Source organism: Trachurus japonicus, chromosome 1 (assembly GCF_045865225.1).
Source record: "Trachurus japonicus isolate A0001 chromosome 1, Traja_1.0".
Taxonomy (NCBI): domain Eukaryota; kingdom Metazoa; phylum Chordata; class Actinopteri; order Carangiformes; family Carangidae; genus Trachurus; species Trachurus japonicus.
In genome coordinates, this window is record NC_140907.1 from 37,864,071 (window position 1) to 37,884,718 (window position 20,648).

General features: G+C 40.2%; 1 protein-coding gene across 3 annotated transcripts; it reads left to right on the forward strand.

Annotated features, from left to right (window-relative positions):
* Window positions 1-414: 414 nt before the first annotated feature.
* Window positions 415-18,866, forward strand: LOC146992536 (protocadherin Fat 4-like). Of its 3 annotated transcripts, XM_085787431.1 has the most exons (30): window positions 415-535; window positions 2,301-2,369; window positions 2,562-2,731; window positions 3,654-3,701; window positions 3,783-3,872; window positions 4,469-4,555; window positions 4,865-4,972; window positions 5,078-5,191; window positions 5,303-5,396; window positions 5,503-5,621; window positions 5,947-6,120; window positions 6,613-6,741; window positions 6,992-7,147; window positions 7,963-8,143; window positions 8,861-8,994; window positions 9,088-10,035; window positions 10,967-11,092; window positions 11,178-11,429; window positions 11,528-11,626; window positions 13,208-13,380; window positions 13,613-13,764; window positions 14,489-14,796; window positions 15,360-15,470; window positions 16,395-16,586; window positions 17,075-17,172; window positions 17,255-17,419; window positions 17,979-18,167; window positions 18,377-18,448; window positions 18,546-18,576; window positions 18,665-18,866. In XM_085787431.1, the coding sequence occupies exons 1-30, from the start codon at window positions 457-459 to the stop codon at window positions 18,758-18,760; spliced, it is 4,764 nt and encodes a 1,587-aa protein (XP_085643557.1). In that variant the 5' UTR covers window positions 415-456; the 3' UTR covers window positions 18,761-18,866. The 3 variants fall into 3 exon arrangements, with proteins under 3 accessions (XP_085643557.1, XP_085643567.1, XP_085643576.1); XM_085787441.1 differs by lacking the exons at window positions 7,963-8,143; window positions 8,861-8,994 and having other exon boundaries at window positions 6,992-7,045; window positions 9,277-10,035; XM_085787450.1 differs by lacking the exons at window positions 7,963-8,143; window positions 8,861-8,994; window positions 9,088-10,035.
* The last annotated feature ends 1,782 nt before the right edge of the window (window positions 18,867-20,648 follow it).

Here is a 20,648-nt window from a genome sequence, read left to right on the forward strand (position 1 = left end):
AGAAAAAAATAAGGAGATAAAGTGCAAAGTTTCTATGTACTGGATCACTGCAAAGTAACTGATTCTTTTGGAAAAAGATAAAGAAAAGTAACAAACACTGAAACTTTGACTCATGGAACGTGTTGAAACTCTTCTCCTGGAAAGAGTATGTTTCATTATGCAGGAAATAGTTGAACATTTTGGGAAAATGTTGCAGAGGCCAAATGTTTAACGATGGCTCAGTTCAGTCCAGATTTAAGGCAACAGTCTCCCAAGCTGTTTTCAGAGGAAACGAAACTCGGCCCTGCTCCCTGTCACAGTGGTTCAGCTACAGCTACAGCTGTAGGACTTTATCACCTGCCATAAAACAGAATTACTGTGGGAGGAGGACGGTGAGGTCAGCTCTTAAACACCTGTGATTCAGGTGATAGATTCAGTGTCAGCTGTGAAGCTTTGGGTAAAGGCACCAGAGCCAACATGGACCCCGGCGGTTTGATGCGGACTTGTCTCCTCGTTGCGTCCATTTGTGTCTGTGTCGTTAAAGGAAGTCCCATAGGTAAGTGGAGCCTGAAAGGTTTAGAGTTTAGAAATGGATACATGTGGCTCAGACTGGTTTATGAAAAGAAAGTCTTTAGAAAAATTGTCTTTAGATTATAATCTTGATGGTGTGATTCAGTACTAAAGACTGGATTTCTGCTTTTTCTCTCTGTTCAAAATCAGAGAAACACATTATTGTGAAACAGGTCCGTCATGGAGCCTCATATCATTTAGATTTGCATTGTTCCAAAGTCCGATGTCAAGTGCTGTAATTAATATCCAACAGGATCATGATTGTATGTTTGACTCCTCTTCTTGGCAGGATTGAAAGACTTCAACCAGATTTGGGGGGTTTCTATTGAGTCCATAAATTCCTGATGACAGTAGTCAGGGCTCTGACTGTATTTGTTGGTTACTGACTGTTTGTATCCAGCTGGTCTGTGTAATGTGCAGTGAGTTTGGGTTAGCCTCAACAGAAATTCAGCAAAAACTGAACTGATAAGAAGGAAAATCAGATTTTGGTCCTTTCTCTTTAAAAAATGTCACCGGATATGATGTTTTCCTGATTTTTGTTGTCAATATCAGGTGTCATTGACTGTCACCATGGTGATATCAGTCTGATAATGAGATCTTTGTGAACCAAAGTATGACTTTTTCAATGGTGTTGCTGCTCCTGGAAGAGCTGAAGCTAAACTGTTGAGCTGTATATAGTCGGAAATATCAGAAAACAACTTTTATAATTGAGCCATGTCCGAACAAACTGTTATTTCCACTGTTAAATACAGAAACCGTGTGTGTGTGTGTGTGTGTGTGTGTGTGTTACAACAAGATTGCAAGTCAGCTTGTCTAATCAACTGATCTATAAGGCAGCTGCACTCAGAGGTTGCCGTGGTGACTCGTTCAGATAACGCTGTTGGTAATCATTAGCAGCAGTGCCAGTAGTCACAGTGGCTGCAGAGACAGTAGCTCTACATTTCCTATGACAATAAGTAAACTCTGTATGTGACGTTGTTGTTGTTGTTGACATGGGGAAGCAGGATTTGAATGAGGCGTTCAGGGACACCCAGCAGTATCTGTGTATCGTAATTCACAGAGCTTGTAAAACGTCTGAACTTTGGCACAAACATTCACCTGGACTCTACATGTCCCTGTATCACAGTGATGTCGTATGTCACTTGTTACATAAACATACTCTGAACTTTTTAAGACTTACGTTTACAACATACTGTACACACAGTATATGACATACACATGGTAAAATAGTAGAAGAAAAAATATGCCTATGTAGATATATTAAATATCTGATGAATTTCTGTGTGTTGTTACTTTATAATCTATATATTTGATTTATTATTGCAAGTTTATCAAAACAGCATACATATTAAAATTATGTTATTATTATATAATGATCATATATTTGAATCATTATTTGATTTGAAACATACATATTGTCTACAGGCTGGATCCACATGTCAGTACATTTATTGTTCCAATATTAGATAGATTTCATATATAAGCTTCACATGTATGTATTTTATTGTTTGTGTACATACATTATTGCGTGGGTCAAAGGTCGAGATCGGACCATGGTTCTGGCCTGGTGAATGTGATACCTCTGTAATGTCTTCACAGTTTCTTCATATTTGGGGAAAAAAGCATGTTCACCAACATGCTATAGATCCTCACAGTAACATTTGACTGAACGTGAATTCCTAAGATTTATTATGTCATTACTTAATATCTGCCTGCTTTCTTTTCACCTGAGCTTCTCTCTGCTCCTGTAGGTACTTCAACCATAAACTGTGCTGAAGGCAGTAATTCACCTGTGGGAACAGTGGATGAAGGATTCACAGGTGAGGTGGATATGAACGAAAATATCAGTTCATTTGATGTTAATAAACCAGACACAGAAACATAAACTGAAATTGGTAACTTAGTAAATTGATATCATACTTTATATACTATACTGTGTTAACTACTGTTAAATACAATTATCTTTCATTTATTCGACTGACAATGTGACATCTGTGTTGGATCATAACCAGGGGATGTGGAGGTGCTGAATGGCATCGAGGCAGGAAGTAGTGTGAAGCTGGTGCCCTACCTTCCCAACTTCAACTTCCACCTGGAGTTTCTGGAGCTGATCTTCACGGTCAGAGACACCAGCGCAACCGTTCGCACCAAGAAGCCGCTGGATGCAGACGTTCTCTCCGGGGTAAACAACAACAACAGCAACAACAACTTTGTCTCAGAGGAAGTAGAATTATCAGAGGAGCTAGAACTTGTTCGTTGGCTGTCCAGGTCAAGTTTTTGGTGCAAATTAGGGGTGGGCAAAAATATCGATATGGCAATATATCGCAATGTTTTATATCACAATACGATATCGATATTAAAAATTTGAATATCGATTTTTAAAAAACCTTTTTTGCTTTTGATGCCTTTATTGATATTATAGTTGAGAGAGACAGAGAGGGGGGGAATTGAGGACTGTAGCCTCTACATGGGGCGGCTGCTTAACCTCGTGCTCCACTCGACGCCCCCCAATATCGATATTTTTTCAATTAATAAATCATGTTTCAGACGTAAATCCAGTATGACTTCCGCACCTCTGCTCCGCGAGGTGTCACTGTACTGCTACCTCAGACAGTGTGTTGTTCATGCAAATATGTTGTTGTAACTTGCACTTGTATAAAATGGCATGGATAATTTGAATTACAGTTTGTCCCATGAATTATCACTATCATCTGATGTACATACAACTCGGATTTTAAGATGCATAATGCCTTTTACATTTTTCAGTGAACTATGTAGAATGTCAATGGCAATATATCGCAAAATTTGGATATCGCAATATTGTATCGTATCGTGACTCAAGTATCGTGATGCGTATCGTATCGTGAGGTCCTTGGCAATGCCCAGCCCTAGTGCAAATGGGAAAATTAACAAATGTTATCTACAAAAAGTTTCCCAACAAGATTGTGGTTTTGATTAAATGTTGAAAAAGACATAACAAATGTGCAAAACCATATTAGACGTATCAGTTTATTCACCCTTAACTGAAACTTAATATCAATATCAGGTTTATAAATACCTTTATTGTATTTAACACATCCTCAGTGTCTGTTCATGTCTTACAGAGTGACGGCATCTTGTATTACTCTGTCATGTGTGAAGACTTTAGGAAGGTGGGTGAAATCACAGAGCTGCAGAATTCATTCAGTAATGTTACCAAACACAGTATTTCAAAGATTGTTTTAACTTTGCAGTTCAACAACACACGGACACTGAAAGTCAAGGACATCAACGACAACGGCCCAGTGTTTCAACAAAAGTCCTACACCAAAAATGTCCCTGAGGTCAGTTACTGACAACAACAACAGAAAAAGCTGTATGCCAAGGATGTGCTCTTCTGCTTCTATGTCCCAGTCAAAGGGCCACTGTATTTTGGTTGGAGAAAAACTATTCTCCCAAGGACAATCTACAACTTTTGACGATGTAAATGTACCTGCTGCAGCTGTGTTCTTGATGCATGGACTTCAAAATCCACACAAAAGTGCAAATGTTTTATTGCGGATTTGTAACTTTATAAAATCAGAAATCTGTTGTTGTTTTTTTGTCTCGTAAATTTAAGACTTGAACCTTTTTTAAACCCGGCATGCTGTCGTAAAAACCTGTCGGTCTGTCAGTCAACACCAGGGGGTTAGATCCTGACATAACACACAACAGATTGTGTTTACAGGTTTAAATGTTGAATTTCTCAAGAACTACAGACAACAGTTGTGTGTGTGTGTGTGTGTGTGTGTGTGTGTGTGTGTGTGTGTGTGTGTGTGTGTGTGTGTGTGTGTGTGTGTGTGTGTGTGTGTGTGTGTGTGTGTGTGTGTGTGTGTGTGTGTGTGTGTGTGTGTGTTGATGTGTTGATGTGTTTCTGTGATTCATTTGTTTGCTCTTTCAGAACCAAGCTGTGGAGTCTGAGGTTCTTCGAGTAAAGGCGGTCGACGCAGACGGGTCACCTGAAAATAGGACAGTGACATATTCTTTTGTAAGAACAACTAAGCTCTTCTACTTAAATGGAAATAGACAGAGTTGGGCCAAACCCCAACATAAATGGTGTTTGACCCAACTACAGTCACTAAAAACCCATGGAAAAATAAATAAATAAAATAATAAATAAAGGTGAAATGAAATGAAATGAAAAATAAAAGGACAAAATTGAAATTGTTCAAAGTAAACATTTAGACTGTCAAATAATTAATAAGCTCCAGTGCTGATGCTCTGGGTTTCCATAGAAGTTATAATGAGAAATGAAAATATTCAGACTGGAAACGTGATGGTAAATTTTTTTTTTCAGGAACCAGCATCAGACGACTTCATGTTGACCAACTCAGGGGCTTTTAATTTGAAGAGACGATTGAACTACAATTTAGTCCAAAAGTACAACTTTGTCGTGACGGCAAAGGTGAGAAGACGATTCACATTCAACACCTGCTCATATAAGAATGATGAGTGATGTAAGAGCTGTTTTAAAGAACCTCAGCGTGAACATGAATGAACTTGTCTCCAGGATAAGTGGGGGTTGAACGACACGGCCACTGTGCAGATTAACGTGGTCGACATTGACAACTTGAACCCTGTTTTCAGCCACAACTTGTACCAGGCTTTTATACCAGAGAACCAGGTGAGTCTGCAGCATCCCTCTGTCTGGATACTGTAAGTAATTGAAGTAATTGAATTAGTTTAATAGATATTGAGTGTTTTCTTAAATTTTGACATTTGCTCTATATGACAGGCGGGGCCTTTCCGTACCATTCAACCAGAAGCGATTAAGGCGCAGGATGGAGACAAAGGGTTAAACGTCACTTTAACGTACAGCATCAGTGCAGGTAGAAGCTCTGAATTCAGCTCAGACTTCCTGAAGGTCAACACATCACACACAGCATGTGGAACAAAACACCAACACCAAGTGTTCCTTGTGGTTTGTGTTGGCAGTGACTCCAGACGTCTACCTGAGGAACTTCTACATCGACCCCAGCAGTGGAGTTGTGTCTGTGGTGACGGCCTTCGACAGAGAGGAGATGAACAGCAGCTTGATCTCCATCAACATCAAGGTACCAATGTTTCATCTCGGCCTTCAGCAGTTCAGTGTTGCTCTGATTGTAGAGAGTAAATGTTCACAGATCACTGACCCCTTCCATTTGAAGTTCAGCAGATCTTCTTTACCTCGCTTGATGTCTAAATGAGTTGAGTTGCTCTCATGTATTTGCCCTATTAGATATTTGCATGAAAGAGAAGTTGAACATTGTACCCAATAAAAATATAAGAGCTATTTGTATGTTTTACAATTGCTGTAAAGTGTTAGTGTTTACCATCGTTGCCATGGTTCGGTTTGTGATTATCTGAGATAATTCCCGCCGTCTCTAACTCTCTCTGCAGGCAGCTCAGACAAACGACAGCTTCAAGTCGGCTGATGCTGTTGTGTCCGTCACTGTTGAGGATGTGAATGATGAAGTTCCAGAGTTTGACCGGTCAGAATACGACATAACTCTTCTGGAAAACTCCCCCAACGATGCTGTTGTCTTTAAAGCCGTCGTCACAGACCGGGATCAGGTAGACCTCCAGTTTAAAACCACACTCAGAAATAAAGTAAAACTCAGTTTCATTGTTCAAGGATTAGGGATTAGAAATATTCCCCTTAGAAATGAGACACCATCATTAAACCTCCATACATCACCATGTGTGAAACCACATAATAAATGGTGGTAACAAGTAAAGATGCTGCTGCGTCTTCTCAACCAGGGAGGGGGAGATCATCAGAGATGTGGATTCCAAGGAGCTAGAAGATTGATATAGATGCATGGCTCCTGAAGTCCATGATGACATCTTTGGTTGTCTGGGTTGTCAATGCTCCATGTAGCCAGGTGCTGAGCCTCATCCCTGTTGGCGGTTTTATTGTTACCAACGTGGTGTCATCTGCAAACATGGTATACAGAGAGGGGACAGTGTTCAGGGCGATTGTGGAAGAGGAGGACTTGTCTAACTGAGCAAACTTTAAGTGTTGACTGCATGCAATCTCTTCCTCTTCATTTTTCTTGTTCCCAGGGAGGATTTGTGGGAACTTTGAGGATCATTCCAGAATCTGTTCCTTTCTCCATCCGTCCCGACGGCACAGTCACAGTGAAAAACTCCACGGCTCTGGACAGAGAGGCCACAGAAAGCATCAGCTTTCGGGTAAACTGAAACTCATTCAGACTCAGCCAGAACTCTGTTTGTTTCAACTGAAGGTGCAGAAAAGATCAAAGCAGCCAACAAAGCTCAGTCATTTCCCATCTAGCTGGAGACTTTACAGAAATAGTGCGATTGTTGTGGATTTATCCACATAGATCTGCTGACAAGTCCAGATTCATCCTTTCACCTTGCAGCTGTGCCCAAAATCACTGTGTAATCCTAACTGAACTGCTGTTGTTTTGTTAATCTTAAGATTGAAGCACGTGAGACGAGTCCTCCCAACACAAACATAACGGCACCGGTCACCGTGACTCTCCAAGATGAGAACGACAACACTCCAAAATTTACCAGCAGCAAATATGAGGGAAAAGTGTTTGCCAATCAGACAGTGGGGATGTTGTTGGTCCAGGTGAGTGATAATGAGAGTCACAGTTTCTGACTATTGTACAGTTTAAAGGGGGCTATCTTTTAAATGTATATAATTTACCTCATAGAAATAGAGTTGCATATTGTTTTACCTCTTCCTTCTAAAAGTTGTCATCATTTGCAGCAAAATCAATTAATTATGGAGTTCCACAAAGTTCAAGCTAAGGTCCCATTCTTTTTTCTGTTTGCTCTACATGAAGGCTGGACTTCATGAACAAGATTTAACTTTCAAACCAGATTTAATCCAGGTTCAAATAAAAATTATGTTGTAGCAAAATAGATTCAAATGAAGAAAGGGTCGGAGTTAACCCCTTTTAAACTCACTTTTCTCTTCATTTTTACTTTATACGCCAGTTTAAACTTAGATTTTCCAGAGGCAAGATGGATCAAATAAAAAGTTGACCTCCTCTGCAGAGCTAGCTGCCTAACAATAATGTGGAACTTTGTTTTTTCATTTACACCATATCTTGACCGCAGCAGCAGATTATTTAGATATAGATAGAAACAGGTCCATCTTGATTAAAGTCAGTTTAAATTTAGTAAAGTTAGCTTAACTAAACAAAGTTTAATTTAAAAGAGTGTCATTTCAAACCTCATTCATTTCAAACCATGATAAACATATAACTAAAGTGGATATACTGTACTGAAGTTTACAACCTAATGGGTCGTTATTTAAAAGCGCTCCATAGGTCATTCTTCATTACTCTGACGTTGTTGACAATGCTGACAGCTATTTATTATCATCTGACATGGTTATACGGGCTGTTGTAATAATAATCTGTATTCTGCAACTCAAAGATAACAGCTGAGGATCCAGACGCCGGTGCAAATGGACAGATCAAATACTTTATTGACTTTGGGAACAACGACGGTTACTTCTCCATCAATGAAGAATCTGGAGCTGTCTCATTGGCTAAAACCATCACACTGGTGGACAACAAGATTTTGACTTTCCCTCTCTACGTAACAGCCAGAGATGGTAGAGTTTCACAATTTGTCTTTGAGTGTCCAACACTACCTCCTGCTGCTGCTGCTTCCACAATCAGTTATTCAAATTCAAGAATCACTTGTCTTCATTGTGATGATTCAGGCACTTCAAAGAGAGAGAATATGCATAAAATCACGATTCCAATGATTACTGGAATTAATACTGGGCATGAATCAAATCTTATAGCTACTTCCTCAAATTTAGATTCTCAGACACAAACTTGTATTTACTCCAACGGTAAGATCGACACTCAACTATGAAAAAAGGGTTAGCTTAGTTAGTCAGAACTCTTTTGCCTCAAACAGACACGGCTTGTGACTTGTTGAGATTTCATTGGGGAAACACTGAAACAAGATCTTCAATCACATAGCTAGTGACCTTTTCCATCTGGAGAAAACCAGATCAATCAACAAATGTTGTGTTTTAATAATTTTACGAGACCTTTGTAAAGCCTTTGAGGAGAAAGATGTTCTTCTTCTCTTTGATTCATCCCATCACAACTGCAAAGACACGCAAAAGGACATTCAGCCTTGGAAAAAATGGGAGGAAATGAATCTACGTAACTGCAGTCAAGCCTGTAATCCCAATCCTACGATCCCAATCCTATAATCCCAATCCCTTTTAACTACCTGAAATCACAGCAAAGGAAGATAAAAATGATTTAACACATTCAGCTTTCCAAGTCATGATTATGATATTCTCCTCTAGGGGGAACCATATCCCGCTCCTCCTCAACACAGGTGACCATTACTGCTCCTGGTGACTCAAAACCTCAGTTTATACAAAAACTCTACCACGGCACTGTAACAGAAGAGCAGGAGCCAGGTGTTTCCATTGTTAAGGTAGGACTTTCAGTGAATATGATATCTGGAGTCCATTAGTAGTAAGGTGTTTACTGTTGTGCAGAGGTTGAGATAATGGCTTTGTTTTCCCAGGTTAGCTTCCTCGATATCTCTGGTGAGACTCCTGTTCTTCAAGTGGAGTCAGAAGCCGACAAGTTTGACATCTCCAGTGATGGTGTATTGACCACCAGGGTGAAGCTGGACTATGATGACAGTCCACACAACTACACTGTGAATATTTCCCTTTCTGGTGGGGGCAGCACGGACACTGCAGTCGTGCAGGTTAAAGTCCTGGATATCAACGACAACAGTCCTGTTTTTGCTTCTGATTCCATCACAAAATCAGTCCCTGAGGACGCAGAGGTAGGAACCAACGTGACAGAAGTTCCAGCCACAGACAAAGACAGTGGCTTCAATAAAGAGATCAGATACTCTCTGAGAGGAGGAGAGGGGAGGTTTGCTTTGGATCCAGTGTCTGGGATGGTGAGTGTAGCCAGTGCACTTGATCGGGAGACCAAGGCTGAGTACAAGCTGCTGGTAGTGGCTGAAGATCAGGGTCGTCCAGCCAGGTCCTCCACAGCCACTGTGCTGGTCCAAGTGTCTGACGTCAACGATAACATCCCAAAGTTCTCCCAGGCTGAGTATCAGGTTGAAGTCTCAGAGACAGAGGATGTGGATACGAGCTTGCTCACATTATCAGCTGTGGACCCTGATGAAGGACCCAATGGACACGTCTCTTACAGTATTTACCAGCAGGATCCATCATCGGACCCAGCTGTCTTTGAGTTGAACTCCACCAGCGGGGCTCTGCGGTTGGTTCAACCGCTGGACTACAGTAAGGTGAAGGAGTACCACCTGAAGGTTCAGGCCTCTGATGGCGGGACGCCCCCTCTGGTTGGAAACAGCACGGTGGTGATTAAAGTGAAAGACGTGAACAACAACAAACCCGAGTTCAGTAAGAGGAGCTATGACGTGGCCGTCTCTGAGAACCTGGCCAGTGGCGCGTCCATCCTGACCCTGGAGGTCACCGACAAGGACGAGGTAAGAAACATCAGTCATGTAAAATTATTTGAATCAATTACAGCACCTTGACTTTGCCAATTCTGTGTTGATTTGCACTGTAACTAAGTAAGTATGGGTCACAAGTAATCAATCAAAAAGTTGAATGCCATAAGGTAGTTTAAGTCCTGTTCAGTCTGTGGATGTTCCACAACATTCTGCTTCCTTTATCAACATTATAAGGGTTAGGGTTAGGGTTCCCCCTTAAACGTGAGGTGTTATGCAGATGATACCGCGTTATACTGGATCAATGGAACCTGATGAAACTAACAAAATGTAAAATAAGCTTCAGAGATTCTTGTGAAAGTTAAGGTTGTTGGATGGTGTTGCCCCGGCCTTGAACAGCAATGTAAGGAACATCAGTGTTACTTTAATCTATAACAGGCGTATTAAAATAGACTTTTCAAAGCCTTCTCTTCGCCTACAACACTGTAAAAGTCTGGGCGAAGAAAAACTTGTCCGTACAGACTACTTAAGTTTCTTTTTATCAGTGTGTCCTGATAAGTCTGTGTAGATTAATTCACAGAGTTATCAGTTGTCATTCATCCAAAATGCTGCAGCGTGTGTAAGAAGAGAGATTTTACCTCTCTGTGTCAGTTTCTCTTAATTCTTTACATCCTTGTCGCTATAAGTGGATGAGCCTCTATAGGCTGAGACACTGGGGACATTATGATGTATCCAGCTCCTTTCTCCTCTTCCTCCTGTATCATCCCATTGATACATGACTACCTCCTCCTCTTCTTCTCTCCAAACAGCCTGGACTTTGTAATGATTTATCACTTTTAAGGCCAGTCATTTCTCGGATCATATTTTATTACTGATCAGATAAGTTCTTCACTCACTGTTGTTTTAATGCTGCTGAGTGACCCTGATGGAATTTAACACCCTTCACCCTTATCTTCATCTTCTTCAGGGTGGTTTCTCCAACGGCCACTTCCTCTACACCAGCGACACCTTTGACATCAACAATCAAGGTGTGGTCTCGCTGAGGAAGAACGCCACTCTGGACAGGGAGACTAAAGATAGCTACATATTACAGGTACAGGGTTCTTATTTGCTACTAAAATAATTGTAGTAAACATTTTTTAAATAATCAACAAGCTGATCTGTCTGTGTGTGTTCAGGTGGTGGCGGTGGATCAGGAGGCCGACGGCCTCAGCGCCACAGCTCAGGTCAACATCACCGTCCAGGATTACAACGACAACGCCCCACAGTTCCCGGTCATCCCGGAGCCGCTGGAGATCCCTGAGGGAAACTACTCCAAGGAAAATCCACGGGAGATTTTCACCATCGAGCCCACAGACGCCGACCTCGGCCTGAACGGACAGGTCACCGTCTCCCTGCTCTCTCCTAACCCACTCTTCAGCATCACAGAGGTGAGGACTCTGCAGATGTTTTCCTCAGGTGGCCGTGTGTCGCCACCATTCGGCCTCACACCCCTTGTGTTGTTGTGTTGTGTGTCATTGTGTTGCAGGATGGGACGCTGGTGGCTGTTGGACAACTGGACCGGGAGAGTAGGGAAAAGTACGAGCTGCTGGTGAAGGCCTCAGACAGAGGCAGCCCTCAGAGAGAGGTGAGAGGCTGTTAACACACAAGATCATATGTAATTCCAACTGAGACATCATAACACTGTGAGTCTTATGGTCAATCTGACAAGTGAAAAACAAGTAAATAAAATTCACAGATGAATTAAAAAGAAAGAAGGCAGGAAGGAAAGAAAGAATGAAGAAGGAAAAGAAATAAAAAACAAAAGAAAGAAAGAAAAACGGCAGCAAAGAATAAATGAAAGGAAGACACCCAGAGAGAAACAAAGAAAGAAAGAAAGAAAGAAAGAAAGAAAGAAAGAAAACATACTCACAGAGGAATTAGAAAGAAAGAAAGAAAGAAAGAAAGAAAGAAAGAAAGAAAGAAAGAAAGAAAGAAAGAAAGAAAGAAAGAAAGAAAGAAAGAAAGAAAGAAAGAAAGAAAGAAAGAGAACATACTCACAGATGAATTAGAAAGAAAGATAGCAGGGAAGAAAGAAAGAATGAAGAAGGAAAAGAAATAAAAAACAAGAAAGAAAGAAAACATACTCACAGAGGAATTAGAAAGAAAGAAAGAAAGAAAGAAAGAAAGAAAGAAAGAAAGAAAGAAAGAAAGAAAGAAAGAAAGAAAGAAAGAAAGAAAGAAAGAAAGAAAGAAAGAAAGAAAACATACTCACAGATGAATTAGAAAGAAAGATAGCAGGGAAGAAAGAAAGAATGAAGAAGGAAAAGAAAGAAAAACAGCAGCAAAGAAAGGAAGACACCAGGAGAGAAAGAAAGAAAGAAAGAAAGAAAGAAAGAAAGAAAGAAAGAAAGAAAGAAAGAAAGAAAGAAAGAAAGAAAGAAAGAAAGAAAGAAAGAAAGAAAGAAAACACACTCACAGAGGAATTAGAAAGAAAGACAGCAGGGAAGAAAGAAAGAATGAAGAAGGAAAATAAATAAAAACAGCAGCAAAGAAAGGAAGACACCAGGAGAGAAAGAAAGAAAGAAAGAAAGAAAGAAAGAAAGAAAGAAAGAAAGAAAGAAAGAAAGAAAGAAAGAAAGAAAACACACTCACAGAGGAATTAGAAAGAAACAAACAAACAAACAAACAAACAAACAAACAAACAAAGAAAAAAACAAAGAAAACATACTCACAGATGAATTAGAAAGAAAGATAGCAGGGAAGAAAGAAAGAATGAAGAAGGAAAAGAAAGAAAAACAGCAGCAAAGAAAGGAAGACACCAGGAGAGAAAGAAAGAAAGAAAGAAAGAAAGAAAGAAAGAAAGAAAGAAAGAAAGAAAGAAAGAAAGAAAGAAAGAAAGAAAGAAAGAATGAAAGAAAACACACTCACAGAGGAATTAGAAAGAAAGACAGCAGGGAAGAAAGAAAGAATGAAGAAGGAAAAGAAAGAAAACAGCAGCAAAGAAAGAAAGACACCAGGAGAGAAAGAAAGAAAGAAAGAAAGAAAGAAAGAAAGAAAGAAAGAAAGAAAGAAAGAAAGAAAGAAAGAAAGAAAACACACGCACAGAGGAATTAGAAAGAAAGACAGCAGGGAAGAAAGAATGAATGAATGAGGAAAAGAAAGAAAGCATATCTTAACCAACGCAGTATCTGTTGTGACCAATTAATCTGAACTCTGTGCACGCCAGAACGTCACCACGGTAACAGTCAGCGTCACCGACGTCAACGACAACAGACCTGAGTTCAGCTCCAGCAGCTACGTCAGCAGCATCCTGCTGAAAGACGCTGAGGAGGGGGAACTGCTGCTGACGCTGTCGGCCACCGACAAGGACGCCGGGGACAACGCACGCATCACCTACAGGTGAGTCGGCTGTCAATCACCTACAGGTGAGTCGGCTGTCAATCACCTACAGGTGAGTCGGCTGTCAATCACCTACAGGTGAGTCGGCTGTCAATCACCTACAGGTGAGTCGGCTGTCAATCAACCGCTCCACCTGCTTCCTGGTAGGTGGAGCGGAGTTCTGTTGTTGTGGTTTGTTGTGATTGTAGCTTTACGTGCTCACATGTTGTTTGTTTGTTCTCTGTTGCTCCAGTTTCTCTGAAGGAGCGTCTCCACATTTGGCCTTAAACAGTGAGACCGGGGCCGTGACCTTGACCTCTGACCCCTCTAGTATTACCCAGGACACGAAGCTAACGCTGACAGCCGTCGCCACAGACCACGGTCGACCTCCACTCAACGCCACAGGTCGGTCTACTGAGTGGTACTACTACTACTGTACCTGTATTGTTACTGTTACTGTACTACTGTAGTAGTTTTTTTTTACTTTTACTGTACTACTGTTACTGTAGTACCACTGTTACTGTACTACTGTAGTACTATTAATACCGTTACTGTACACTGGGACTGAGGCACTACTGTAAGTGTAGTTTGTAGTACAACTGTTACTGTACTGGTTAACACTTTACTTGAATGGGTATTCATAAGATTGACATAACAGCTGTCATAAACATCAATGAATACTTATGACGGCTGTCGTTAAGTGTCATTCGGTAAGTTATGACACTTTTGATGCAAAGTTGACATTGTTTGATATGTTTTTGTTCTGACAACTTGACATAAAGACGACATAACCAATCATAGCAGACCTAATTGCCAAACTTTAAAAATTATGTCAAGTTCTCATAACAAGAACATCTCAAATAATATCAACTTTGCATCAAAAGTGACATAACTTACCGAATGACACTTAACGACAGCTGTCATAAGTATTCATTGATGGTTATGACAGTGTTATGTCAATCTTATGAATACCCACTCAAGTAAAGTGTTACCCTGTACTGTGTAGTACACTGTTTACTACTGTTACTGTCTTTGCAGTACTACTGTTACTGTACTTTGCAGTAGTACTACTGTATTACTGCACTGAGTACTACTGTGTTCATTGTTTATATTCTATATTTTCCTTCAGTTCCTGTTGTGGTGAACCTCAGGGTTGCCAGTCTTGTGGAGGGCGTGGCTTTCTTAAGCCCCACCTACAACTTCAGCCTCCCTGAGAACGAGGCGGGGGGGACGACCGTGGGCCGGGTCCAGGCCTCGGCGGGGAGCGACATCTACGACGTGGCCTACGCAGTGAGAACACACTCTGACCTGTTCTCCGTGGACGCCAACGGAGCCATCGTGACCAAAGCAGAGCTGGACAAGGAGAAGCAGGAGTGGTACATCCTGGACGTGGAGGCGGTGGACACCAGGACCCCCCCCACATCAGCCACCGCAGTGGTACGACCCGTTAGAGAGGTTAATTAACCAGGACAAACCCATTTATATGAAGTACATTTTCAGCTTTAAATGTACTTATGTATTGGAAGTAAATGTAGTTTTGGTTGTGTTGGTTGTTACGTTACGTTTGTAGTTTATTGTCTGTAGTTTGTCATTTGTCATATGTTTGTAGTTTATTATTTATTGTTTGTTTCTAGTTGTTGTTTGTAGTTAACAGTTTATTTTTTTGTAGTTTGTGTTGTTGTAATGTATAGTTTGTTTGTAGTTGTTTGCAGTTTGTTGTAGTTAATAGTTTATTGTTTGTAGTTTGTCATTTGTTTGTAGTTAATAGTTTATTGTTTGTAGTTTGTCATTTGTAGTTTGTTGTTGTTTATAGTTTGTAGTTCATTGTTTGTAGTTTGTCATTTGATATTTGTAGTTTGTTGTTTTCATTTGTAGTTCGATTTTTCTCATTTGTAGTTTATTGTTTGTAATTTGTCACTTGATATTTGTAGTTTGTTGTTTGTCTTTTGTTGATTGTTGTTGTGCTGAGTGAAGCTCTTCACCTGTTTGTCTTCTCTCAGGTCAGAGTTCAGGTCGAGGACGTCAACGAGCCGCCACAGTTTGAGTTTGAGGTTTATAAAGCAGCCATCTTTAGCATCGCTCCGTACAAGACCTCTGTCACCCGGGTCAAGGTACACACACACACACATACGCACAGTTTCCATCTGTTTCCTTTTGCCAGGAATGTGATTATCTGTAGCTGTGTACTTTGACCTCACACACACACACACACACACAGTCTGACACAGTCTTAATCATGTAGTTTTTTTTAAATTTTTATTATCACCTAAGCAGACTGTAAACACCTGTCCGATTAAGTTGGAGGTCAAAGGCCACAGACGCCTACCTGGTTATGATGATGTCATTAATAGACACGCCTCCACTCTTTAACCCTTTAGATCCAGGTTATGACTCCACCATTGCAACAGTTTTCTCACATGAACCGTTCAGGTGACACTTGGCCACCAACACGTCATCACTTCCTCATTAACCCTGACCCTAAATCCTGAATACAAACAAACACCAATATACTATATCATATGATAACATGAGAACATTTTCTGCCTCAGAGTATTTAGATAAAAAGTAGCTGAATGACAAAGCAGGTCCCAGAATGTACAGCTCTGAGAAATGTTACTCCGAGACGTTAGATGCTGTTTTAGCACTTTGAGATCTTGTCTGATGAAAAGTGCATTAGAAATTAAATTTATTATTATTATTATCATTATTATTAGCATAATGCTAATGCTAATGACAGCACGATCTGGCACCCCTTGAGCTCCAAGTCACGTGACATCAACGTACTAATGCTGTTGGTGCTGAGATCATTTCCTGTCGACATTGCCAATGTAAATATTTACATATTTTGGACCCGTCAAAATTTATAAAACAAGTATTTCTACACTACACATTCTTTTTTCAGTAAAATTAATGCTTTAATTCTGCACCCCTCTAGATGTTCTGTAGATGTACTATTATTTTTTTTTAATTAATCATTTTAATTAAAAAAAGTTGTAACAATAACCTTTAACAGTCCTAGTCCTCCTCCTTCCCAGGCCACGGACCCTGACGTGGGTGAAGACGGTCGTCTCAGCTACAGTCTTTCAGAGTCGAGCTCTCACTTTGACGTGGACCCGTCCTCAGGTCTGGTCTACGTGGTGTCGGCGGTGGGTCTGTCTGGACAGACGGCGGTGCTGGAGGTGAAGGCCACAGACGGTGCAGGGCTTCAGGCGACCACCAGGGTGGAGGTGAGGATCTGTCTTCAGTCAGAGGAACAGGAAACGGGAAGTGAACGGCGAAATAAAGGATGGCAGCGGGGGAGCAAAAAACACGACTAAAATTGATGCAGGCGTTTTTTGCTCCCCCCAACACTGGGTGACCATCAGGAAAACGATTTAGGGGTCAAAAATGGCCGGAATTCTCCTTTAAGAAAGACAAACCATATAATTTATTATATGTTATGGAGAGAATTACATTCAAACTAAGAAACCAAACTGATCATTTTGAAGAGAACTGGTCAAAATGGCTCAGCTATGTATCAACTTGTAAGACCTGACCTCATATAGATGTCAAAGATAAGGTCAAACCCTTTAATAGGACATGTTTCCCAAATCCTCCCCTTGTCATGTTGTTATGTTGTGTTGTGTTGCCCAGCTGGCACATATGTGTATGTTTCTAAAAGAAAAAAGAAAAAGTAAACCTTCCTTCCTTTGACCTGGTTCTGTTCTGCCCCCAGGTGGACGTCCAGGGGAGTGCAAGCGGTGAAGACGTGGCGACCATCTCCCTGAACCGACCGGCCAACGTCGTGGAGAAGAAGGTTCCAGAGTTAGAGAAGTGAGTCGGTTTAGTTTCAGACGTTCACTCCTCCATTTTCTCTCTCTGCTCCGGGTTTTTAACTCAGTTCTTCCTCTCTCAGGTCTCTGGGCTCGGTTCTGGGCTGGACGGTGAAGATCCTCCAGGTGTGGAGCTCTGACGGGGGGTCGACCCCCGAGTCCAGAAGCCCCAGGGACGGTGTGAGGACGCTGGTCAGATTCATCTCCACCGAAGGAGACAACGTGGTTTCATCAGAGGAAGTCACAGAGTGAGGGCTCGATTTTTAACTTCACAACAACAAAAAAACAGTTCTTGGGCGACATTAACCCTGACATAAATACTTAAATAAATACAAGAACAGAATATTTATTTTATATTTGTACTTACATTTATTTATTTATTTGAGATCAGTAGATACAAATGTTATGTTTATGTCAGAGTTAATGTTGTTTACTGATTTCTATTAAAGCTCCATACAGTATAAAGGTAGATGTTTGTATTAAAGCTCCATACAGTATAAAGGTAGATGTTTGTATTAAAGCTCCATACAGTATAAAGGTAGATGTTTGTGTTAAAGCTCCATACAGTATAAAGGTAGATGTTTGTGTTTAAGCTCCATACAGTATAAAGGTAGATGTTTGTGTTAAAGCTCCATACAGTATAAAGGTAGATGTTTGTGTTTAAGCTCCATACAGTATAAAGGTAGATGTTTGTGTTAAAGCTCCATACAGTATAAAGGTAGATGTTTGTGTTAAAGCTCCATACAGTATAAAGGTAGATATTGTTAAAGCTCCATACAGTATAAAGCTAAGATGTTTCTTCAACAGGAAGCTGCAGAGCCAATCAGCTGCCGTCAGCGCTGAGCTGGTCAAACTGTTTGGGGAGGAGCTTCACTTCGACGTGGAGCTGAACCCTCAAGACCTCGCCTCCAACCACACCGCCGCCATCATCGCTCTGGCCGTCCTGCTGGCCCTGAGCATTGTGGGATTGATCATTGCCGTCGTCTTTGTCTTCAAGTGAGACATTGTTAGACTAACGCTGCCCCCTGGTGGACGAAACACACAACTCAGTCTCTGTAGAATATCAAAGTTTAGATAAGGTTGAAACAGATATAATTAGATATTTTAGAGTCATGTTTGATTTTTTACATTCATAATTTCAAAGCAGTTTTTCTAGGGATGAAGTGAAGCTGTTGTTAAAAGTCTGAGACGTCGTTTCTCCTCAGGTACAAGAAGCAGAAACCTCAGGAATGTGACAAAGAGAGTTTTGACATCAGCAGAAATTCTGAAGGATACACGTGAGTCCTGCAGAAAAACAAACAAACAAACACTAAACAAAAACAACAACAACAACGTGTGAATCTTCTTCCTCTAAATGTGAGTCTGTCGTTTCAGGAACCAGCAGAGACTTCCTGAGCCTGAGCAGGTAAAAACAAACCACATGATCTGATCTCACTCAAGCTGTTGGAGGGAAACAAGTGTGTTAACCTGTGTGTGTGTGTGTGTGTGTGCAGACGAGGTCGGAGGACGGCCAGCGGTCAGACAACGATGACAACGACAGCGTCCAAGGTGAAGACGACAGTGACAAGAGCCACTCATCCGCTCTGTGATGACAGCCGACCAATCGGAGCTCACATGTCCTCAGAGTTTTACCAACATTTTAAATGTTTCTTTCCGTGTTCAAACGTCTGTAAAGATGGAAAAATAAAATTATAAAATAAATATTTTTACATCACTTTTATCTTTACAAACTCAAATATCAGTGACTGAAATGAAAATGTCCAAATATCTAAACTTCACATATTTAACACCGGTCAGTCAGCTGTTGACAACAAAGTAAAACTGTTGCTGGACTAAAAAACTAGCAGCTCACAGAAGATAAATGTTATAATGAGTCTTTGCCATTAGCGACTGATTGTTTTGTGTCTTATATTTGTACCAATATGCTACAGTAGCTGCCATGAATTTGTCTTTGGGGATTAATTAAGTTATTTGTATTCGTAATTCGCTTGCTTATTGCTGCTTATTGCTAAAATTCTCCAAGTGAAGGTTTGTTTTTATAAGATGTTTGGAAAAAAATTTAAAAACCATCTCCAGTGTTTTTCTTTCTCTCATATAGAGAGCTGGAAGTTGTGAGCTAAAACACTTGGCTGTGTTATGTTTTGTGTAACAAGCTTTTAAAGGGTTAAATTTAAGAAATGGTGCAGAAATATTATAATAATATAAATCTTCTCTTGAATTCTTTTGAAATCTTTTTCACTAAATCCCAACATTCCTGATATTTATTAAATGTTTTATTTTTAAAACAGCGACTCATTAATCAGAGTTCCCATATAACAGTATTCGATCTATGTTTTGTCAGTGTTTTTATTCACCTGTTGTGAGTTGTTAACACTTTTCTTTTTCCAAACTCCATTAGACAGTGTTGTGAACAATGTGTATAAACTTTGTATCAATGCTCATTTATAATTTCAGCACAAAATAAACATTTTTAACTGGATCAGCGACACATTTGTTTAATGTGAATTTGATTCTAATGTCTTTTAGTTTGAGTTAATATGGAAATCTGTTTTAAAGAGCAGATTTTAAACTGAGACACTTTACTTCTAGTTTTATTTTTTCTTGTTTCAAATTGTGGAGAAAAAATAACAAAGTGAGAGGATGTGTTTGTTTTTCTTTAACACATTGTTCACGTCATCATCATCAAGTTTAACTCAGTCATTTGTCCAGTTGATTAAATCAAATGTCGAAATGTCACTTTTCAGTATTGTTTTTCTCTTTGGTGCATTTCATCAAAACAGTTGTCTGATAAAATACATGTCAATTTCATCAATTGAATGTTGAATTGAATGAAAAATGTTGATTTTGTGATTTAAAACCTAATGAGTTTGTCCTGTTTGTCTAGTTAATATAAAGTGTAAAAACGCAGACTGTGTCACTACAGAAAAGCACAGAAACAATAAAAACCTGCTGTTTGTGTCATTGTAACCCACCTTATCTAGGCTCTAAGAGGAGACTGGCATTAGTGCACTAATTCCTATCACTCAGTTTCACCACTAGGTGGCAGCGGCGAGCCACCAAACCTGAGAACATCGATATTCTGATACTAGAATGGCTGTTCAGACTGCCTGGCTACATCATGATAAATAAAAAACGGAATTAAATCTCTCTTTTAAAAAAAAGAACAGTTTTAAAAATGGCCGGAATTCTCCTTTAATGTGATTACAGCTCCTCCATATGATCATGTGTCTGTCTTGACCTTAAGGTCGTGGGTTTGCTTCCCATGTTGACAGAGATAGTACCCCCGGTAGTAGCCCCCGTGGCCCTGTCAAAATTTCCCTGAGGAAACTTTCTAGTTACGATTCTATCTCTATTTACATCACAAGAAACATTTTCAAGCACTGCTGCACAATCACTTCCATGTTTCACATTTAAACACATAAAGGATACATCTCAATGGTTATCTGCCAGATAAAGCCTAATAATAAAAACAACAAC